Source organism: Lichenostomus cassidix, unplaced genomic scaffold (assembly GCF_008360975.1).
Source record: "Lichenostomus cassidix isolate B80296 unplaced genomic scaffold, HeHo_3.0 HiC_scaffold_528, whole genome shotgun sequence".
In the NCBI taxonomy this organism is placed as follows: domain Eukaryota; kingdom Metazoa; phylum Chordata; class Aves; order Passeriformes; family Meliphagidae; genus Lichenostomus; species Lichenostomus cassidix.
Genome location: NW_028147563.1, coordinates 132683 through 156203, shown reverse-complemented (window position 1 = coordinate 156203; position 23521 = coordinate 132683). Strand labels below are relative to the sequence as shown.

Here is a 23521-nt window from a genome sequence, read left to right as displayed (position 1 = left end):
TGCCACGGCAACGGGGATGAGCGCAGCCCACTGCGCATGCGCGATGTCTAAGAGCGTCTCCTGTTGCCTGGCAACGGGGGCGCGTGGCTTGGCGCGGTGCTGCGCATGTGCGGGTGTCATCCCGTTGCTTGGCAACGCCGGGAGCATCCTCGCCCCTCCCCCCTTTCCCCGATCCCGGCGCGTTTCCGTGGGAAACTCCTGGAAAAACGGCACCGGGAAACTTCCTGCCGCTGCTTCCCGCTGGGATCCAGCCACGGGGAGCTGGGGACGGGGCTGGAATGAGGGGAGACGCTGGAATTCCCAGGGAAGCTGTGGCTGCTCCATCCCTGGAAGTGTCCCAGGGAATTCTGGAGCAACCTGGGGTGGTGGAAGTTCACTGCCCATGGAATGGGATGGGATTGAAGGTCCTTTCCCACCCAAACCTGTCCGGGATTCTGGGCTCAAGGACACTCGGAATCCATCCAGAGGGATTTTGCTGGAATTCGGGGATGGCAAAGGGCAGGGAGATCCTTGCTGGAGTGCCGAGATTCCCAGGGAAGCTCCTCGATCCCGAAATTCCTTCCCAGGATGGATCCAACCTCAGGCTGGGAGAGCTGGGGATGCTCAGCTGGAGAAGGGAAGGATCCAGGGAATGCTCGGAGCCTTTTCCAGAGCTTTCCAGGAGCTCCAGGAGAGCTGGAGAGGGATTTGGGAAAAGGGATGGAGGAGACAGGAGACAGGGAATGACTTCCCAGTGGGAAAGGGGAGATTTGTTGGGATTTTAGGAAGGAATTGCTGGCTGGGCTGGAATTCCCAGGGAATCCGTGGCCTGGAATGTCCCAGGACAAGGATCCTGCTCCCCATCCCTTAGGATTGTCTTTTCCAGCCCCGGGATAATCCCGTCTCCTCCATCCCGAGCTCCAGGATTCCTGGGAATGCCGGCAGTGTGGATTCCATGAAAACCAGGGAACAGAGCCTTCCCGGGCCTCTCCCGCCTCCGGGATGTGGGAACGGGCGGCATCGCCCGTGCCGTTGCCATGGGGTTGCCATGGAATTTGTACCCGCAGTTTCCATGGAAATCGGAGGGGGCTGGGAATGGGGGGCCCACATGGAAAAAAAAAAAATATTCCAGGCCTTCCCGACCCGCCGTTGTCCAAATCCTCCTCTTTTTCCACCCTGGAGATCGGAGGAGATGTTATTTTTCCAGGGAATTCTGTAGGGATCGCTCCCGATGGGAACGATTTGGGGTGAATGAGTGGGAATATCCTAGCGGATGATTCATGGAAGGTCCCGCTGGATTTTGGGATGTCCCAACCGCTCTCCCATTCCCTGCCAGGCCCCTTTGGAAGTGGGAATTCTCCAGAATCCAACGATCCAAATCATTCCCTCCAGGAATCCCGAGATGGGAAAAGAAGGGAAAATCCAGGATGTTTATCCTGATCCCCCCGATCCCTTTCCCAACCCTGATCCCGCTGCTCCCGAGGGATGAGGAAAACTGGGAACAACCCCTGGGATAACCCCATGACCTCATTCCTGCTGTTTTCCAGGATTCCCGTCGGGAAAAAACATTTCCCATCCCTAGCAGTCAACCCAAAGCGGATTATCCCAACAAATCGCGGAATTCCCCGGAGCTTCGGAAGGCCGGGAAGCTCTAAATTCCTTGGAATGCTGCGGGAGGGAGGAGGGGGGATACTCCCAGCTCCAGCTTTTCCAGCCTGAAGATGGCAGCAAGCACCCGCAGCACTCCGGGCAGATCCAACCCTCTGGAATCGGCTCCAACTTCTCCCGCTCCCAAATCCCCGCCGGAGCCTCGCGAACGAATTCCCTCCTCCGGCCGCACCTCCGCCTTTTCCTCGGAAAAAGTAAGTCGCTCCCGGGATTTCCCGGGATCTGGGCGGCCGCGGTTCCCGGCGATGGGAGAGGCGCTATTAATAAATCCCGGCGGGTTGTGATTCCCTGATTCCCTGCTCTCCAATGGAAAAGGGGATCTTTGGGAAGCGCGGGGAGGGGGGAGGAGGCGCAGGGAGCCGCGGTTTCCCGGGAGCTGTTCCCGGAGCGACGGGATCGCCTCTGGAAAAGGGAGCATGGGATGGCTCAGCCGCCTCCTCAGCCAGTTCTCCTGTGAGTCCCGGGAACGCGCCGGGATTTTGGGGATTGGGATGGGGGATTGGGATTTGGGGTTGGATTTCGGGCAGGGGGTGGGAGAAGCGTTTTTTCCGAAGGTTAATCCCAAACTTGTGTGGGCGAGGCGGGATGGGGATGGAGGCGATGCGATGGGAAGAGGAGCGCGATGCGCGCGGGATGTTCCCATCCCAACTCCATGGAGATTCCCGGAGGGATCCTGGAGCCGCTGGGATCCCATCCACCGACCCCCGGGAGATTCCCGGCCCTGCGGATCCAGGATTCCGGCCGGAGCCGGGAATTGCGTGGGAATTGCGCATCTCCGCGCGTGGGAGAGCTCGGGAGCTGCCGGGGATGGGAATTAGGGATCCAGGGATCCACGGAGGGATCCGGATCCATCCCGGAGAGAGGGATTGGTCCAGGATCCCGGGATTCCTGCGCCTCGTCGGCTCGGGAAGGAGGATTTGTCATCCCTAAAAGTGAAATCAAGATGGATTATCCGGGATCTGGGATTCCAAACGATGGGGTGACGGCGTGGCTGGAATTCGCCGTAGGTTTTGGGGAATGGGGGAGCCGTTTGGAATTTGGAATCATCCCTTGGGATTCCTAACATCCCGTGGGATTCCTTCCCGCCTTTTCGGGGGTCGTGTCCAGGTTGTCCCACCTGGAGAGGGGAAAATCTGGGAGCAGAGGGACAGGAGAGGAGCTGAGGGAAGAGGAAGGAATGGGGATGGGAATGGGAATAAATCCTGGACAACATTCCCAGGTGGATCCCATGCAGGGAAGGATCCTCTGAACCGGGAATGGGGTGTGAGAATCCCGGGAATGGGGTGTTGGAATCCCGGGAAGAGCTGCAGCTCCACAGGAATTCCCACTCGGAATTCAGGGAGTGAATTCCCCTCACCCCTCCAATCCCCCATTCCCACTGGGAATTCTCAGCACACCCCGGGATCGCAGCTCCCCTCCTCTTCCCACTTTTCCTCCTGGAATTCCCTAAACCTCTCCGGGATCGGGGTCGGGACTCGTCCCGCGGGAAGGCTCCTCCGGGCGGAATTCCAAGGATCCCGGGGATCCCGGGATCGGGAAGGTGCTGCCGCTTCCCGGGGGAGTGGCGGCGCCCCGGACCGCCTCCCGCTCCTTCCCCCTTCCTGCCGCGGCTCCTTCCGCGCCCCGGGAGCTGCTCCAGCTTTTCCCGGGATCCGGGAGCGGCAAGGATTCCCGGCTGATCCCAAAGATTCCCGGGCAGGTGAAAGATCCCGGGGTTTTTTCCTGCTTCCCGCTTTGGCTTCCCGGGAAGCACTTCCTGGAAGTGATTCCGGCACCCGCGGGATTCGATCCTGCCGGGAGCCAGCGGGGATTCACCGGGAAGGTGAGAGAAATTCCCAGCCTCGGGAAACGCCGGGAAGAGACGAGGAACGGGAGCTGGAGGTGGAATGGGAGCGGGAGTGGGAATGGCAGCAGGGGTTGGGAAATAGGAGCAGAGCTTGGGAATGGAAGTTGGGAGCAGGATTTGGGAATGGGAGCAGGAGTTGGAATGGGAGCAGGGAGTTGGGAATGGGAATTGGGAGCAGGAGTTGGGAATGGGAGCAGGAGTTGGGAATGGGAGCAGGAGCTGGGAATGGGAGCAGGAGTTGGGAATGGGAATTGGGAGCAGAAGGTGGGAACAGGAGTTGGGATTGGGAATTGGGAATGGGTGAAGGAGTTGGGAATGGGAATTGGGAGCAGGAGTTGGGAATGGCAGCAGGACTTGGAATGGGAGCAAGGGTTGGGAATGGGAGTTGGGAATGGGAGCAGGAGCTGGGAATGGGAGCAGGAATTGGGAATAGGAGCAGGAGTTGGCAATGGGAATTGGGAGCAGAAGGTGGGAACAGGAGTGGGAATGGGAATTGGGAGCAGGAGTTGGGATTGGGAACTGGGAATGGGAGAACGAGTTGGGAATGGGAGTTGGGAATAGGAATTGGGAATGGCAGCAGGAGGTGAGAATGGGAGTTGGGAATGGGAGCAGGAGTTGGGAATGGGAATTGGGAGCAGAAGGTGGGAGCAGGAGTTGGGATTGGGAGCAGGAGTTGGGAAGGGGAATTGGGAGCAGGAGATGGGAATGGGAGAAGGGCTTGGGAGTAGGAGCAGGAGTTGGGAGCAGGAGTTGAAATGGGAGTTGGGAATGGGAGCAGGAGTTGGAATGGGAGCAGGAATTGGGAATGGGAGTTGGGAATTAGGAATGAGAGTTGGGAATTGATAATGAGAGTTGGGAATGGGAGTTGGAAATGGCAGCAGAAGTGGGAATGGCAGCAGGAGTCGGGAGCAGCAGCCGCGTTTCCTTTCCCAACATTCCAGGCAGATGGGAAAACAGGGATGAGCTCCGTGGGGATTGTGGAGTTGGATCACTCGGGAATTCGGGAATGCGAGGGCCGGGTGGAGCTGGAGATCGGGAATTCCCTGGGATCTGCTGGAATCCAGCTTTTCCAAGTGCTGGGGCAGTTCCTGGAGCAGAGAATTGGGAATTGGGAATGTTGTGGATCTGCTGGGGTTTGGTGCATCCCGGGATTCCCTCGGGATCCACAAGGATGATCAGGATAGGGATATCCAGGGAATGTCTGACCCTTGGATAGGGATTGGGAAACTCCTGGAAGTGACTGGGAATATCCCAAGGAGGTGGCAGAGACATCCAGGGAATGTCTGAGTGGGAATTGGGAAGGATTTGGGAATCTTGGAGGTGAGAAATCCCGGGATCAGGATCCGAATCCCAGCCTTTGGGATATCCATATCCAGCCCCGAGGCTTTTCCAGGGGTTGGGAAAGTGGTGTTGGAATTCTTTGGCTTTTCCCAGGTGGATGGAGCCGGAAATCTGGGAATTTTCCGGGTGGGATATCCATGATTCTTCTGCCGAGGAAGGGGGAAAATCTGGGATAACCGGCAGGAAAATCCCAGAGGGATAAAATGAGATTTCCCCATGGAAAATCCCGCTGGTTTGGCCGCGTTTTCCTTGGGAAGAATCCTGGGAATGGATTCCGGGAATGTTGGGATCACGGAGAGGCCGTTTGGGGGAAGCGGCAGAAAAAAGGGAACAGGAACAGGAAAAAGGTCAAGGCTCCCGACAGCCCTCGGGAAACCCCGGAAAATTCCAGGGTTTTGGTCAAAAAATGGCCCCAGAAACCCATCCCGGCAAAAATTCCAGAATCCGATGGGAAAATCATCAGGAATTTGGGTTGGATGGGAACCGGGATGGATCCAGAGGGAAGGAAGTGCCGCAATTCCAGGGTTCCTAGAACTCCGGGAAATCCCAGAAACCCTGGAATTCCAGGAAAACAGAGGTCGAGGCTGGGAAGTGATTCCATGGGAATTTCCTGGGATCCGATTTTTCCCTGCTTTTATCCCATCAGGATCCCAATCCCAGCCTTGGGATCTCCCGGATTATCCAGGTGCAATCCAACTTTTCCCAGCTCTGGGTCGAGGCTGGAAAAGTGGGAATGTTGATATAAATACCGGGAGTTGTTTAATTCGGGATTTTTCCAAGGAGGAATGTGCTGGGAAAGGTTCCCGCCAAAAAGCGGGAATGGGATTTTAGGGGAAAAAATGAGGATTTTGGATTCCGGAATTGGCTTTGGACACGGGAATTATGGGAATATGGGAATGATGGACAACTGGGATTTGGGATCCTCTCCCTGCTCGGATCCAAATCCAGGAATGAGATGGGAAAGGAGGAAAAAAACCCAGGAATTCCAGACTCTTCCCTTTCCCGCTGGGAATTTTCCCCCAGGAGATCCCAGAGAATTCCCAGCCTGCCTTTATCCCTAAAAACCGAATCCCTGAGGGATTCCAGGTGGGAAATCCTCTCCCTCCATCCCCAAATCCTTCCCTGGCCGGAGGAGGCTCAGGAATTCCCTGGATTTGCTCCATCCGGGAATGTGGAATTCAGGGATTTTTTCCCTTCCTGTGGAATAACAACCATGGATTTCCCCAGACTGATCCGGATTCCCTCTGGAAAAGCAGAATTCCCACGTTTTCCTGCCGGAATTCCTCTCCCTGCTGGAAGGATTTTTGGGAATGCTGCTCCCAAGGTGGGGGGAGCTTTTTTCCCGGTCAGAATTCCATGGATTTGGTTGGAATCCTCCCGCTCCATCCCTTCTTCCCTCAAGGATTTTCCACCTCCCAGGCTGGAATTTTAGGAGCTTTTCCCGATTTTTAACCCTTTTCCTTCGCGGTTGCATCATTCCTGGCAGGAAAAGTGTTGGACCCTTTTTTGGGGGTTTTTTGGGGGTTTTTTGGGGGTTTTTTGGGGAATTCCCATGGAAAAATCCACGTGCTGAGTTCCTAATTGTAGGAATTCATGGACGATCCGTGATTTGGGAATGTGGCACTTCGGCTCTGGGATCTCAATCCCGACTCGGGAGAGGCTGGAAAAGCAATTCCCAGGTTTTCCCGGGATCGTTTTAGGGCAGGGAACAGGAGAAAGGAAGAGGGAGGAGTTTTAAAATGCCACTCAGGGTGGGAATTCCTCCTTTTTCCGACCTGAAAAATTCGGGATTTGGGATTTTCCAAAACCTGGGAATGCTTTGGGATGCCTTTTCCTGGGATTTCTCCCAGCTGGAAGGGCTAAAATTTCCATTGGGATGGAGACCAGAAGGGATTGCTTGGAAAATCAGGGAAAACTCCCTGAAACTTGGGAATTTTCCCGGTGGGGAGGATGCTGCGATCCCCCCGATCCCATGGAATTCCTGGCACCCCACAGAATTCCTGGGATTGGCTGTGGGGTGGGAATGAGGTGGATGGAAACAGAGAGATCCAGAGGTTTTTTTACGGATCAGGAATCGCATTCCCAACAACCCAAAAAAAGCGGGATCGAGGATCCCTGAGCTTCCCGGAATTCCAGAGCCTCCTTCCCATCTGGAGAGCTGTTGGTTCCCAGATGGCTCCGGCCGATCCCAGCCCGGAAAAATCGGGAACAACACCGGGAACAGGACCGGGAACATCGGGAACACGGAGCTCCAGGCCTGTTCCCGGCTCCTGACTCATTCCCTGCGTGGGATTCCCGGCTGAGCTCCCGCGGGGGGTTCGATTCCCGGGAAAAGCTCCGCCGAGGCTGCTCCGGGAACAGCGGGGAGAGGGGGAATGGGATGCGGGGAAAATGGGATGCAGGGAAAAAAGGAATTCAGGGGAAAAATGGGAAGCAGAGGAGATGGGATGCAGGGGGAAATGGGGAGATGGAAAGCAGGGAAAATGGGATACAGGAGAGATGGGATGGAGGGGAAACAAGGGGATGCAGGGGGAAAGTGGGATGCAGGGGAAAAATGGGATACAAGGAAAAAATGGGAAGCAGAGGAGATGGGATTTAGGGACAACGGGATACACGGAAAAAATGGGAAGCAGGGAAGATGGGATGCAGTGAAAAATGGGAATCAAGGAACAAATGGGATGCAGGGGAAAAATGGGATACAAGAGAGTTGGGATGCAGGGGAAAAAAGGGGATGCGGGGAAAGTGGGATGCAGGAAAAATGGGATTCAGGGAAAAATGGGAAGCAGAGGAGATGGGATGCAGGGGAAATGGGATGAAGGGATAATGGGATGAAGGGGGAAATGGGAAGCAGAGAAGATGAAATACAGGAAAAATGGGATACAATGAACAAAAGGGGATATAGGGGAAAAGGGGATGCAGGGATAATGGGATGAAGGGGAAAATGGGATGCAGGGGAAAATGGGAATCAGAGGACGTGGGATACAAGGGGGAAAGGGGATGCAGGAAAAATGGATGAAGGGGAAAATGGGAAGCAGGGAAAAAGTGGGATACAAGAGAGATGGGATGCAGGGGAAAAAAGGAGATGCAGGGAAAGTGGGATGCAGGAAAAATGGGAATCAGGGAAAAATTGGGAGTCAGAGGAGATGGGATACAAGGGAAAAATGGGATGTAGGAAAAATGGGATGTAGGAAAAATGGGATGTAGGAAAAATGGGATGCAGGGAAAAATGGGATGCAGGGAAAAAATGGGATGCAGGGGGAACGTGGGATACAAGGAAAAAATGGGAAGCAGAGGAGATGGGATTTAGGGACAATGGGATACAAAAAAAATGGGATTCAGGGAAAAATGGGAAGCAGAGGAGATGGGAAACAGGGAACATGGGATGCAGGGGGAAAATGGGATACGAGAGAGATGGGATGCAGGGGAAAAAAGGGGATGCAGGGAAAGTGGGATGCAGGAAAAATGGGATGCAGGGGGAAAAAATGGGAAGCAGAGGAGATGGGAAACAGGGAAAGTGCGATGCAGGGGAAATGGGAAACAGGAGATGGGATACAAGGGGGAAAGGGGATGTAGGGAAAGCGGGATGCAGGGAAAAATGGGATACAGGGAAAATTGGATGCAGGGAAAAAATGGGAATTGGGAAAAATGGGAATCAGAGGAGATGGGATACAAGGGGAAAAAGGGGATGCAGGGAAAATGGGATGCAGGGAAAAAATGGGAAGCAGAGGAGGTGGGATGCAGAGAAAAAATGGGATGCAGGGAAAAGTGGGAATCAGAGGAGATGGGATAAGAGGAAAAAAGGGAATGCAGAGGAGAAAATGGGATGCAGGGAAAAAACGGGAATCAGGGAAAAATTGGGAGTCAGAGGAGATGGGATACAAGGGAAAAATGGGATACAGGGGAAAATGGGATGCAGGGAAAAATGGGATGCAGGGAAAAAATGGGATGCAGGGAAAAAATGGGATGCAGGGAAAAAATGGGATGCAGGGAAAAAATGGGATGCAGGGGAAAGTGGGATACAAGGAAAAAATGGGAAGCAGAGGAGATGGGATTTAGGGACAATGGGATACGCAAAAAAATGGGATTCAGGGAAAACTGAGAAGCAGGGAAGATGGGAAACAGGGAAAATGAGAAACAGGGAAAATGGGATGCAGGGGAAAAATGGGATGCAGGGGGAAAATGGGATGCAGGGGGAAAATGGGAAGCAGGGAAAATGGGATACAAGAGAGATAGGATGCAGGGAAAATGGGAAGAAGGGAGAGATGGGAAACAGGGAAATGGGAAGCAGAAGAGATGGGAATCAGGGAAAAATGGGATGCAGGTGGAGAAGGAATGCCGGGAAAATGGGATGCAGAGGAGGAGGGAAACAGGGAAAATGGGATGCAGGTGGAGCTGGGAAGTGTGGGGAAAACGGGATGCAGGTGGAATTGAGAATGAGGGAAAATGGGATGCAGGGAAGAGGGAATGTGGGAGGAGATGGGAAGCAGGAGGAGATGGGATCCGGGAAAAATGGGATGCAGGTGGAGATGGAATGCTGGGAAAATGGGATCCGGGAAAATGGGATCCAGGTGGAGATGGAATGCTGGGATATCTGGGATCCAGGAAAATATGGGATGTGGGAAGCAGTGGGATGCAGGGAGGATGGAATCCAGGGATTCCGTGATTCCCTCGGGAATGGGATATCGGGAATCTGCCTCAGCCCTGCTCCTGAATCCTCCCACTCGAGTTTTCCCAGTCTGGAAAAGTGGGAATAACCGCCTGGAGCAGGGAATAATCCCACGGCACGGTGGGAGTCGGACAGGCAGGAACTCGATGGGATTTGGGGAATCCTGGGAATGTTTCCAGCTGCCCTTGGAAGCTCCCGGGAGCAGCGGGAAGGTTTGGGATCCCCTGGGAGAGAGATGAGCTGCTCTATCCCTGCTCCAAGCTTTTTCTGGAATGTTCTGTCTCATCCGGGAATGGGAAAGGGGAAGAGGCTGGAGCTTGGCTCTGATCACCACGGGAATTCCAGGATTTTTGTGGTGCTGGATGAGGCTGGAGCCAGGCTGGGAGAGCTGGGAATGCTCAGCTGGAGAAGGGAAGGATCCAGGGAATGCTCAGAGCCTTTTCCAGAGCTTTCCAGGAGCTCCAGGAGAGCTGGAGAGGGATTTGGGAAAGGGGATGGGAAACAGGGAATGGCTTCCCAGTGGGAAAGGGGAGAATTTTTGGGATTTGGGAAGGAATTGCTGGCTGGGCTGGAATTCCCAGGGAAGCTGTGGCTGCCCCTGGATCCCTGGAATGTCCGAGGATGGATTTGGATCCCCCTGGGATTGAAATGGGATGGGATTGAAGCTCCATGGATCCAAACCATTCTGGAATTCTGGGCTCAAGGACACTCTGAATCCACCCAGAGGGATTTTGCTGGAATTCGGGGATGGCAAAGGGCAGGGAGATCCTTGCTGGAGTGCCGAGATTCCCAGGGAAGCTCCTCGATCCCGAAATTCCTTCCCAGGATGGATCCAACCTCAGGCTGGGAGAGCTGGGAATGGAGGGAATTCCCTGGGAAAGGGGAGATTGCTTGGGATTTGGGAAGGGATTCCCGGCTGGGCTGGAATTCCAGGATAATCTGTGGCTGCCCCTGGATCTCTGGAATGTCCAAGGATGGATTTGGATCCCCCTGGGATCATGGGAAGTGCCAGGGCTGGAATGGGATGGGATTTGAGGTCTTTTCCCACCCAAACCGTTCCCGGATTCCGAGCGTGTCAGGATGCTCGGATCCCTTGGGAATCTCCCATTCCCGGTTTTTCCGGCGGGAATTCGCTGATCCCGGTGGGACTGCAGTGGGAGCTGCGGGTGCCGCTCCGGCTGTTCCCCGGGAAACGGAGCGACGATCCCATGAGTCACAGGAACACCTGCATGGATCGGGAGGGACTGGAATGCCGGGAATGGTGACTCAGCCCGCGATCGGAGCTCCAATCCCGGGATTTGGGTTTCCCTGGAGCCACCGGGATGGCTCCGGGTTGGATGCTGGGATGAGGGGTTGGAGCTCGGGACAGGCTGTGGGGTCACTGCTGTGCCTCCATTCCCAAAATTCCTGCGGGATTCCCGAGTCCTGGGTCACTGCTGTGCCTCCATTCCCAAAATTCCTGCAGGATTCCCACATCCCATTCCCCCAGCTGAGTCCTGGATCAGCGCAGTCTTCTCATTCCCAAAATTCCTGCAGGATTCCCGTTTCCCGTTCCCCTAGGTGAGTCTCAGGGGTCCCCCTTTCCCAAAATTCCTGCAGGATTCCTGTGTCCCATTCCCCCAGCTGAATCCCAGGTCACCCATTCCCAAAATTCCTGCAGGATTTCCACATCCCATTTTCCCAGCTGAGTCCTGGACCACCGTATTCTCCCCATTCCCAAAATTCCTGCAGAATTCCTGAGTCCTGGATCACCTCTGTGTCCTACTCCCAAATTCCTGCAGGATTCCCATGTCCCATTCCCCCAGCTGAGTCCTGGATCACCACAGTCTCCCCATTCCCAAAATTCCTGCAGGATTCCCACATCACATTCCCCCAGCTGAGTCCCAGGTCACCTATTCCTAAATTTCCTGCAGGATTCCCATGTCCCATTCCCCCAGCTGAGTCCCAGGTCACTCATTCCCAAATTCCTGCAGGATTCCCACATCCCGTTTTCCTAGCTGGGTCCTGGATCACCACAGTCCTGCCATTCCCAAAATTCCCGCATGACTCCCATGTCCCATTCCCACCCGGCAGAGGCGCTTTTGGATTCTGGAATTACTTGTGGGATCTGGGATTTGCGGTTCGGAGAGGAGACGGAATTCCAGCGGCTCCGCCTGCGAACTGCACCGGGAACATCCAAACTGGTGCCAGTTCTGGGTCCTAATGCCAGTTCTGAGTCCTGGTGCCGGTGTCGGGTCACGGTGCCAGTTTTGGGTCCCAGTGCCGGTCCTGAGTTGGGTGCCTGTGGTGGGTGCTGGGTGCCACTCCCGGTGCCAGTTCCGGTTCTGGGTGCCGGTCCCGGTCCCGTTTCCAGTTCTGGGTGCCAGTATTGGGTGCTGGGTCCTGGTCCCGGTGCCAGTTCTGGGTGCTGGGTGCCGGTCCCGGTCCCGTTTCCAGTTCTGGGTGCCAGCTCTGGGTCCTGGTGCCGATTCTGGGTTCCGTTTCCAGTTCTGGGTGTCTGTCTCGGTTCCGGTGCCAGTGTCACTGCCAGGTGCCGGCTCCGGTTGCCTGTCCCAGTGCCGGTGCCACTGCTGGGTGCTGGTTCTGGTTCTGGGTCCCGGTCCCGGTTCTGGTGTCACTATTGGGTCCTGGTTCCGGTTCTGGTGTCACTACTGGGTGCCAGTCCCGGTTCTAGTGTCGCTATCGGGTCCCGGTGCAGCTGTAGGGTGCCGGTCGTGGTTCTGGGTCCTGGTCCCGGTGCTGGTGCCGCTGTCGGGTCTCTGTCCCTGTTCTGGGTGCCAGTCCCTGTCCCGGTTCTGGGTGCCGGTTCCGGTACCAGTCCCGGTTCAGGGTCCCCATTCTGGGTGCCGGTGCTGGTTCTGGGTGCCAGTCCCGGTCCCGGTTTGGGGTCTCCGCGATCCCGGTTCTGGGTGCCGGTGCCGGTTCTGGGATACCTGTGCCGGCTGTCACTTCTGGGTCCCAGTGCCCGTCCTGGTGCTGGTCCCGCTGTCGGGTCACGGTCCCGGTTCTGGGTGCCGGTTCTGGCTGCCAGTCCCGGCTCTGGATGCCGGTGTCGGTTCCGGTCTCGGTCCCGGTGCCGGTTCTGGGTCCCGGTTCTGGGTGCCAGTCCCAGTCCCAGTGCCAGTCTCGGTGCCAGTCCCGGTTCCAGTCCGGGTCCCGGTGGCTGTGCCGGGTGCCAGTCCCAGTCTCGGTGCCAGTCCCGGTGGCGGTCCCGGTGCCTGTCCCGGTGCCAGTCTCGGTGCCAGTCCCAGTTGCGGTCTCGGTGCTAGTCCCGGTTCCGGCCCCGGTGCCAGTCCCGGTGCCAGTGTCGGTGCCAGTCCCGGTTCCGGTGCCAGTCTCGGTGCCAGTCCCAGTCCCGGTCCGGGTTCCCGTCCCGGTGCCTGCGCCTGCCGCCGGTCGCTCTGCGCACCCGTGTCGGTCACAGCAGGAAGCGCCGCCCGCGCGGGCTCGGCGAGGGGACAGCGGCGACAGCGGGGCCTCCCCGGGGCGACAGCGGCGACAGCAGCGACAGCGGCGACAGCCACCAGCGCTCCGTGAGTGCCGCGCGCCTCCCGCGGCCCGGGAATTCCCGGGAATGCCGCCGGACGAGCCCCTCACCTGCGGGAGGAGGCGGGCGCGGGGCGGATCCCGGAGAGCTCATCCCGGACCATTCCCGCCGGGAATTCCCGCCCGGATCGGCGCGCGGGGCGGCAGGGGGTCCCGGAGTGTCGCCGCGGTGTCACCCGGGGTCGGGCTGGGGGACAGAGCCCGAGGGGGCGACAGCGGGACAGGGGAACCGAACTTGTCCCGGAGGCACCGGGGAACTTCCTGGTGCGGGAGGCCCGCGGGGACTTTTCCGGGTGTCACCGGCGGGAGAAGGCGACACGAGGGGACAGCGGGGCGACACCGGGGGGACACGGAGGGGACAGGGAGGGGACGTTGGTGGCGGCGGTGGCAGCGCCGGGCTCGGTTTCGGTTCCTCGGCGTCCCCGTGCCCGGGGTTGCGTCACGGGGAGAGGGGACAGAGCCCGGGAAGTGTCCCCGAGGCGGAGGGGAGGTGACAGGGATGGGAAGGGGTGACATCCTGACCTCCTTGTCACCCCCTGGGACATTTTCCCAGTTTTTCCAGGTCTGGGACAGGTAGGGATGGGATGGGAAGGTGAGGCCAGGGGGGTTGGGAGGGAAGGATGGGATTGTCCCTCGTGGTCCTGAGGGGCTTGAGGGGACAGCGATGTCCCCTGGTGTCACCAGCTGTGGCCGTGAGGGACGGCGAGGTTCTCCCTGGGACATTCCGTAGGGTTTTCCCATGGGATTTTCCATGGGATGATCCATGGGATGATCCATGGGATATTCCATAGGATGATCCATAGGATGATCCATGGGATGATCCATGGGATATTCCATAGGGTGATCCCTGAATTCCACCCCACTCCAGGGTTCTCCAGCAGGGCAGGGACACCGAGGGGACATCCAGCCCTGTCCCTGTCCCCGTGCCACCCCTTGGGAATGGCGCTGGGGGAATGAAGAAAACCGGGAATGAAGAAAAAGCGGGAAAAAACCCCCCAAATTTAATATTTTCACCCCGCGCTGCCTGGAAATTCCCAGCTGCTCTCATCCCAGTTCCCAAGGGCTGGATTTGGGATCGTTCCCACCCACCTGGAGGATCCCTCTGACCCCAAAGCGATCCGGGTTTTGTGTTTTGGATTGGGATCGGCGCGGATGGGGACGCGAAGGGCCGAGGTGGGGGAGGTGACCCGGCTGTCCCCACACGGCTCTTGTGGCCACCTGGGGAGGGGAGGTGGCCCCCAGTGGCCCCAGCATTGTGCAGAGGATGTGGCTTCTTCAGAGCGCCCGGCGGGTGGAAAGAACAGAAAACCCCAAAACTAAGGTGAAAAAACCCCCCAAAACTAAGGTGTAAAAAAAACCCCAGAGAATGAAAAAATCCCAAAGGGGGTTGGGGTGGGAGGAGCTTAAATCCCATCCTGGTGAGACTCTGACAGATCCCAGGGAGATCCAAATCCATCCTTGGACATTCCCAGAGATCCAGGAATATCCGGGAATTCCAGCCCAGCCGGGAATCCCTTCCCAAATCCCAAGCAATCTCCCCTTTCCCAGGGAATTCCCTCCATTCCCAGCTCTCCCAGCCTGAGGTTGGATCCATCCTGGGAAGGAATTTCGGGATCGAGGAGCTTCCCTGGGAATCTCGGCACTCCAGCAAGGATCTCCCTGCCCTTTGCCATCCCCGAATTCCAGCAAAATCCCTCTGGGTGGATTCCGAGTGTCCTTCAGCCCAGAATTCCAGAATAATTTGGGATCCATGGATTTAAATCCCATCCCATTCCCACATTCCCCATGATCCCAGGCAGATCCAAATCCATCCTTGGACATTCCCAGGGATCCAGGGACAGCCGCAGCTTCCCTGGGAATTCTGTGCCAGTGAAGAATTCCCTCCTCATTCCCTCTTTCCCTTGGAAAACCAAATTCCAACTCCGAGCATTCCCTGGATCCCTCCCCTCTCCAGCCGGGCATTCCCAGCTCTCCGGAACACCTCGGGAATGTTTCCCTCTGGAATAACTCCGGTTCCCGGCTGGGTTTAATCGTTAACCGGAGCTCCGCCGGGCTCGGATCCAGGAGCAGCCGGATGAGGAATTCCACATTCCAGCGGCTCGGCCGCACCTTTGCTCCCGGCGCCTGACGGGAAAACCAGACCCGGGGCGATCCTTCCCCCCGGAATCCTCGGGAATGCTGGAATTTGGGATCTGTTGGGATCGGCCGATTCCCCATCCCGGTTTTTTTCTGGGGAAGGGAGAGCTGGAGTTGTTTTCCCTCCCGATCCAGGGGTGGCTTTTTAAGAGGGTTTGGGGTTTTTTGGGTTTTTTCGCTCTGAAAATGAAGGAGAGAATGGATCTAGATCGGGGTGGGGTGGAGGTGACACGCTGGTGGTGACAGGGACATGGAGGTGTCACTGTGGAGGTGACAGGGACACAGAGGTGTCACTGTGGGGGTGACAAAGACACAGGGACACTGCTCTGAGGGTGATAAGGACACGGAGGTGTCACTGTGGAGGGGAGAGAGACATGGAGGTGTCATTGTGGGGGTGACAAGGACACAGGGACACTGCTATAGTGGTGACAAGGACATGGAGGTGTCGATATGGAGGTGACAAGGACATGGAGACATCGCTCTGGGGGTGACAGGGACACAGAGGTGTCACTGTGGAGGTGACAAAGACACAGAGACACTGCTCCAAGGGTGACAGGGACATGGAGATGTCACTGTGGAGGTGACAGGGGCATGGAGACACCTCTCTGGAGGTGACAAGGACAGAGAAGCGTCACTATGGTGGTGACAAGGACACGGAGGTGTCACTGTGGAGGTGACAAGGACACAGGGACACTGCTGTGGGGGTGACAAGGACACAGAGGTGTCACTGTGGAGGTGACAGGGACATGGAGGTGTCACTGTGGGCGTGACAAGGACACAGGGACACTGCTCTGGGGGTGACAAGGACATGGACATGTCACTGTGGAGGTGACAAAGACACAGAGACATTGCTCCAAGGGTGACAAGGACACACAGGTGTCACTGTGGAGGTGACAACGACACAGAAATGTTGTTCCGGAGGTGACAGGGACACAGAGGTGTTGATATGGAGGTGACAAGGACACAGGGACACTGCTCTGGGGGTGACAGGGACACGGAGGTGTCACTGCACAGGAGACAGGGACGTGGAGGTGTCACTGTGGAGGGTACAGGGGCATGGAGGTGTTGACATGGAGGTGACAAGGACGCAGGGACACTGCTATAGTGGTGGCAAGGACACTGCTCTGGGGGTGAAAAGCACACAGGGACACTGGGGGTGACAAGGACATGGAGGTGTCACTGTGGAGGTGACAGGGACACAGAGGTGTTGATATGGAGGTGACAAGGACACAGGGACACTGCTCTGGAGGTGACAGGGGCATAGAGACACCTCTCTGGGGGTGACAAGGACATGGAGGTGTCACTGTACAGGAGACAGGGACATGGAGGTGTCAACATGGGGGTGACAAGGACACAGAGGTGTCACTTTGGAGGTGACAGGGACATGGAGGTGTCAATATGGAGGCGACAAGGACATGGAGACATCGCTGTGGGGGTGACAAGGACACAGAGGTGTCACTGTGGAGGTGACAAGGACACTGGGACACTGAGGGTGGAAAGGAGACAGGGACACTGGGGGCGACAAGGACACGGAGGTGTCACTGTGGAGGTGAGAGGGACATGGAGGTGTTGATATGGAGGTGACAGGGACATGGAGGTGTCCCCAAGGAGGTGATGGGGACACGGATGGCTCTGGAGGTGACAAGGACAGGGAGGTGTCCCCAAGGAGGTGATGGGGACACAGGTGTCCCTCTGGAGGTGACAAGGACACGGAGGTGTCCACATGGCAGTGACAATGACATGGGTGTTGATCTGGGCATGGTGGGGACATCCTTTGTCACTTTCCTTTTTTCCCCTTTTTTTCTCCCTTTTTTTTTCCCTTTTTCCCCCCCTTTTTTTTCCTTTTTCCCCCCTTTTTCCCCCCCTTTTTTCCCCTTTTTTTCCCCTTTTTCCCCTTTTTCCCTTCTTTTCCCTTCATTTCATTTCTCCCTTTTTTTCCCATTCCCCCCCTTTTTTTTTCATTTTTCCCCTTTTTTTCCCCATTTTTCCCTTTTTTCCCCTTTTTATTTCCCCCTCATTTTCCACACTTTTTTCCTATTTTCCCCCTTTCCCTTTGTCCCTCCCCTCTCCTTCCCTTCCCCACCCCTCCAGGATATCCCAATCCCAATCCCGATGGTCATTCCCACAGGGAAGGGATGCTCTGGGATATCCCAATCCCAATCCCAATCCCAATCCCAATCCCAATCCCGATGGTCATTCCCACAGGGAAGGGATGCTCTGGGATATCCCAATCCCACTCCTAATCCCAATCCCAATCCTGATCCCAATCCTAATGGTCATTCCCACAGGGAAGGGATGCTCTGGGATATCCCAATCCCACTCCTAATCCCAATCCCAATCCTGATCCCAATCCTAATGGTCATTCCCACAGGGAAGGGATGCTCTGGGATATCCCAATCCCACTCCTAATCCCAATCCCAATCCTGATCCCAATCCTAATGGTCATTCCCACAGGGAAGGGATGCTCTGGAATATCCCAATCCCAATCCTAATCCCAATCCCAATCCCAATCCCAATCCCAATCCCAATCGTCATTCCCACAGGGAAGGGATGCTTTGGAATATCTGATCCCAATCCCAATGGTCATTCCCACAGGGAAAGGATGCTCTGGGATATCCCAATCCCAATCCCGATGGTCATTCCCACAGGGAAGGGATGCTCTGCGATATCCCAGTCCCAATCCTGGTGGTCATTCCCGCAGGGAAGGGATGCTCTGGAATATCCCAATCCCAATCCCAATGGTCATTCCCACAGGGGAGGGATGCTCTGGGATATCCCAATCCTGATGGTCATTCCCACAGGGAAGGGATGCTTTGGAATATCTGATCCCAATCCCAATCCCAATCCCAATCCCGATGGTCATTCCTGCAGGGAAGGGATGCTCCAGGATATCCCAATCCCAATCCCAATCCCGATGGTCATTCCCACAGGGAAGGGATGTTTTAGAATATCCCAATCCCGATGGTCATTCCCACAGGGAAAGGATGCTCTGGGATATCCCAATCCCACTCCTAATCCCAATCCCAATGGTCATTCTCACAGGGAAGGGATGCTCGGCCCCTAACGCCCCCGGTGTCCTGAGGATGACCACCATTCCCGACCCCCTGGGTCGCCCCCGGAGCAGCTCTTCCCGCAGCCTCCCCGGGATGCTGGAGGCCATGGGGACTCCGGACGCGGATCGGGATTGGGATCGGGATAAGGAGGAGATGAGGATCCTCAAGGTTTGCTTCTACAGCAACAGCTTCAACCTGGGCAAGAACTTCAAGCTGGTCAAGTGCTCCGTGGCCACCGAGATCCGGGTAGGTGGGAACGGATGGAACTGGGGAAAATGACTGGGAAAATGGGGAAAAAGTGGGGAAAAGAGGGAAAAAGTGAGGAAAAAGTGAGGAAAATAGGGGAAAAGTGGGGAAAAGAGAGAAAAAAATGGGGGGAAAGGAGGGAAAAAGAGTGAGAAAGAGTGGGAAAAAGGACAGGGAAAAGGTGGGAGAAATAGGGAAAAACAATGGGGAAAATAGGGAAAAACAACAGGGAAAAACAATGGGGAAAAGGAGTGAGAAAATGGGAGGAATGGGGAAAAGTAGGAGGAACAGGGAAAAAGAGGGAAAGAGTGAGGGAAAAGGGGAAAAAAGGAGAAAAAGGGGTTAAAAAAAAAGGGGAAAAAGGAGAAGGGAAAAGGGGGGAAAAGAGACAGGGAAGAAGTGGGAGGAACAGGGGGAAAGGTGGGGAAAATAGGGAAAAGGTGGGGAAAAACAGGAAATAAAAGGGAAAATGGGAAAAAGTGGGGGAAAACAACAGGGAAAAGTGGAAGAGGGAAAAAATGGGGAAAATAGGGAAAAACAACAGAAAATGTGGGAAAAACGATGGGAAAAGCAGCAGAGAAAAGAGGGAGAAAGAGGGAAAACAAATAGGGAAAAGGTGGGAGAAATGGGAAAAGTGGGAGAAAGTGTGAGAAACAGGAAAAAATGGGAAAACAGGAGAAAAGAGGAAAAACAGGGAAAAAGTGGGAGAAACAGGGAAAAAGTGGGAAAAAAGTGGGGAAAACACGGAAAAGGTGAGAAAAACGGGAAAAAGTGGGAAAGAGTGGGGAAAAGGAGGGAAAAGGAGGAAAAAAGGTGGGAAAAGTGGAGAAAATGACAGGGAAAACAGGGAAAAAGTGGGAAAGGGCAGGGAAAAGGAGGGAAAAGGAGGAAAAAATAAGGGGAAAAGAAAAAGGGGGAAAAGGGGGGGGAAAAAGGGGGAAAAAAGGGGAAATGGTGGGATTGGGAATGTGGGATTGGGAATGTGGGATTGGGAATGCGGGGTTGGGAATTTGGGGCTGGTTTGGATCCCACCTGGGATCGGCTCCTTCCAGCCGCGTTTCCCACGCGGAGCTCCGCGGTTGTGGAGCACCAAAGGATGGAGAGGTTTGGAATTCTGAGGTTTAAGGTTCATTCCCACCTGAACCATTCCATGAATCCATGATTTCTGCCCTTGGAGTGAGGATATGGAGCTGGGAGGACACCAGAAGGGGATTTTAGGGCAAATCCTTCATGGATATGCAGGATTTGGGATGGGGAATGTGCTCCTCACCCTTCCTACCTGGAGTCTGGCAGATTCCCAGCTGGGAAAAGGGTGTGGATTCTGGGAATTTGCTCATGGAGCTCTCCAGGGATGGAGCTTCACTCCAGGGAAATTCGGATTTTCCTGGAAAAACTCATCCTTTTCCCGCTGTCTGGAGCTCACCTGGAGCTTGGCTGGGAATGTTGGGCTGGAGCAATTCTGGAGGAGATCATGGAGATCTCTGAGGAGATCCAGGCTGGGAGAGCTGGGAATGCTCAGCTGGAGAAGGGAAGGATCCAGGGAATGCTCAGAGCCTTTTCCAGAGCTTTCCAGGAGCTCCAGGAGAGCTGGAGAGGGATTTGGGAAAAGGGATGGATGGACAGGAAACAGGGAATGGCTTCCCAGTGGGAAAGGGGAGATTTCTTGGGATTTTGGGAAGGAATTCCTGGCTGGGCTGGAATTCCCAGGGAAGCTGTGGCTGCCCCTGGATCCCTGGGAATGTCCAAGGATGGATTTGGATCCTCCTGGGATCGTGGGAATTTCCAGGGTTGGACCAGGATGGGATTTAAGGTCTTTCCCACCCAAACCATTCCATGACTCCATGACTCCATGACTCCATGACTCCATGACTCCATGACTCCATGATTCCATGATTCCACGTGTGGAATTTTCCCAGGAGGTGATCCGGTCCATCCTGCTGAGCGGCCGGATCGGGCCGGACATCCAGCTGGCCGAGTGCTACGGCCTGCGGCTCAAGCACGTCAAGTCGGACGAGATCCACTGGCTCCACCCGGACCTGACGGTGGGAGAAGTCCAGGAGAAATACGAGTGCCTCCACCTGGAAGCCGAGTGGAGGTGTGACCGCGGCGGTGGCCTCGTCCCTTTCTGTGTCCCCCCAAATTCCCCGCGGTGTCCTCACGGAGCGGGTTTTTCCAGGTACGACCTGCAGATCCGGTACCTTCCCGAGGATTTCATGGAGCGCTTCAAGGAGGACAGGACCACCTTGCTCTACTTCTACCAGCAGGTCAGGGTCGCTCCGGGGGTCTCCAGGTCACATTCCGGCCCCGAAATTCCCGAGATTCCAAGGGTTTGTCACCCTGGGGTGGTGGTGGCCCTGTCCTGCTGGTGGATCTGGGAGGAGATCCAGCTGGGAGTGTCCATGTCCCTGTCACTATTCCCTGTCACCATCCTTGTTACCATTCCCTGTCCCCATTCCCTGTCACCATCTCCCTGTCGCCACACCTGCCACCATCCTTGTCACCATTCCCTGTCACCATCCCCTTCCACTTCTGTCCCCATCCTTGTCACCATTCCCTGTCCCCATCCTTGTCACCATCCCCTGCCATCACCCGCTAGTGACCATCGCCCTGTCACCATCTCCTTGTCCCCATTCCCTGTCCCCATTCCCTGTCCCCATCCCTGTCACTCTCTCTGTCCCCATCCCCTGTCACCATACCATGCCACAATCCCCTGCCACCCCTGTCACCATCCCCTAGTGACCATTCCCTGTCGCCATTCCCTGTCACGTCACCATCTCCCTGTCGCCATCCCTGCCACCATCCTTGTCACCATTCCCTGTCACCATCCCCTTCCACTTCTGTCCCCATCCTTGTCGCCATCCCCTGCCACCACCCCCTAGTGACCATCTCCCTGTCACCATCCCTGTCCCTGTCTGTCCCCATCCCCCGCCACTGTCCCCTGCCACCATTCCCTAGTGACCATTCCCTGTCCCCATTCCCTGTCACCATCCCTGCCACTATCTCCCTGTCACCATCCCTGCCACCATCCTTGTCCCCATCTTTGTCACCATCCCCTGCCACCACCCCCTAGTGACCATTCTCTGTCCCCATTGCCTGTCCCCATTCCCTGTCACCACCCCTGCCACTGTCCCCTTTCACCATCCCTGGCACTCTTGCCACCGTGCACTGTCACCATCCCTGTCACCTTCCCTGGCCACTTCTGCCACCGTTCCCACCACCATCCCCTGTCTCCATCCTCTGCCTGCCTCTCTGTCCCCATTGTCCTCACCACTGTCCCCGTGGGTGTCCCCCGGGTGTCCCCGTGGGTGTCCATTGGGTGTCCCCTGGGTGACACGCTGTCCCCACAGCTCCGCAGCGAGTACATGCAGAGCTACGCCAGCAAGGTCAGCGAGGGCATGGCGCTGCAGCTTGGCTGCCTCGAGCTCCGGTATGGCCCTGTGTCCCCTTGTCCCCGTGTGTCCCCATGTGTCCCCTTGTGTCTCTGTGTGTCCCTGAGCCCCCATGTGTCTCCATGTGTCCCTCTGTCCCCTTGTCCCCATCTGTCCCCATGTATCTCCATGTGTCCCTGTGTGTCCCCATGTCCTTGTGTCTCTGTGTCCCCTTGATCTTGTGTCCCCTCTGTCCCCATGTTCCTATGTCCCCTTGTCCCTCTGTCCCCATGTCCTTGCATCCCTATGTGTCCCTCTGTCCTCTCCTTGTGTCCCTGTGTCCTTGTTTCCCTCTGTCTCTGTCTTTGTGTCCTTGTGCCCTTGTGTCCCCATGTCCCTCTTTCTCTATGTCCCTCTGTACCCACGTCCTTGTGTCCCCATGTCCTTGTGTCCCCATATCCTCGTGTCTCTGTGTCCCTCTGTCCTTCTCTCCTCGTGTCCCTGTGTCTCTGTCCCTGTGTCTGCATGTCTCTGTTTTTGTGTCCCTGTGTCCCCATGTCCATCTGTCCTCGTGTCCCTCTCTCCCTCCATCCTTGAGTCCTTCTGTCCTTGTGTCCCCCTGTCTTTGTGTCCATGTCCCTCTGTGTCCCTTTGTCCCTGTGTCTGTATCCCTGTGTCCCTCTTGTGTCTCTCTGTCCCCATGTCCCTGTGTCCTTCTGTCCTTGTGTCCCTCTGTCTTTGTGTCCTTCTGTCCCCATGTCCCCGTGTCCCCATGTCCTTCTCTCCTTGTGTCCCTCTCTCCCTCTGTCCCTGTGTCCCTCTGCTGCCATGTCCCTGTGTCCCTCTGTCCTTCTGTCCTTGTGTCCCTTTGTCCCCGTGTCCTTCCCTCCTTGTGTCCCCGTGTCCTTCTCTCCTTGTGTCCCCATGTCCTTCTCTCCTTTTGTCCCTCTGTCCCTGTGTCCCTCTGCTGCTATGTCCCTGTGTCCCTCTCTCCCCATGTCCCTGTGTCCCTCTGTCCTTCTCTCCTTGTGTCCGTCTGTCCCTGTGTCACTCTGTCCCCGTGTCCCTCTTGTTCCCTCTGCTGCTATGGGAGGTCTGGGGGATGGGAATGGGATGGGGAAGAGGTGGGAAGGTCCAGATCTTCCAGAGGTGGAAGGAGGGACATGGAGGGACATGGAGGGACATGGAGGGACATGGGGGATGTGGGGACATTGGGGGGACATGGGGGATGTGGGGGTGTGGGGACATAGAGGGACATGGGGATGTGGGGACATGTGGGGACATAGAGGGACATGGGGATGTGGGGACATGTGGGGACATAGAGGGACATGGGGATGTGGGGACATAGAAGGACATGGAAGATGTGGGGACATGAGGGACATGGGGGATGTGGGGACATGAGGGACATGGGGGATGTGGGGTTATGGGGGATTTAGGGACATGGGAGATGTGGGGACATGGAGGGACGCGTGTCACCAGCCGATATCCCCGTCCCTTGGTCCCGCAGGAGGTTCTACAAGGACATGCCCCAGAACGCCTTGGACAAGAAATCCAACTTCGAGTTCCTGGAGTGAGTCTGGGCCTGGAGCCTCCACCTCAGCCCAGCAGGGACCTGCTGGTGGCCTTCGTCATCCTCCCTCTGCTCCTCATCTTCATCATCTTCCTCATCCTC

General features: G+C 56.2%; 1 protein-coding gene, 1 long non-coding RNA gene and 1 pseudogene across 3 annotated transcripts in view; all 3 read left to right on the top strand.

The window, feature by feature from the left end:
* Nucleotides 1-1967: 1967 nt before the first annotated feature.
* The window catches only part of LOC146422059 (protein-tyrosine kinase 2-beta-like), a 58098-nt gene continuing 36544 nt past the window's right edge, over nt 1968-23521 (top strand). Inside the window, exons 1-6 of the mRNA XM_085046752.1 lie at nt 1968-2100; nt 18225-18481; nt 20398-20576; nt 20658-20745; nt 21829-21908; nt 23357-23419. Coding sequence (XP_084902878.1) covers nt 2064-2100; nt 18225-18481; nt 20398-20576; nt 20658-20745; nt 21829-21908; nt 23357-23419 — 704 coding nt within the window. The 5' untranslated portion in view covers nt 1968-2063. The remainder of the gene's footprint in view (nt 2101-18224; nt 18482-20397; nt 20577-20657; nt 20746-21828; nt 21909-23356; nt 23420-23521) is intronic.
* LOC146422062 (uncharacterized) lies at nt 14951-16965 on the top strand. 2 transcript variants are annotated; one of them, XR_014848398.1, is made up of 3 exons: nt 14951-16182; nt 16356-16400; nt 16432-16965. It is a non-coding gene; the product is annotated as an uncharacterized LOC146422062 (long non-coding RNA). The 2 variants fall into 2 exon arrangements; XR_014848397.1 differs by having other exon boundaries at nt 16356-16648; nt 16732-16965.
* LOC146422061 (uncharacterized) lies at nt 22156-23224 on the top strand (annotated as a pseudogene).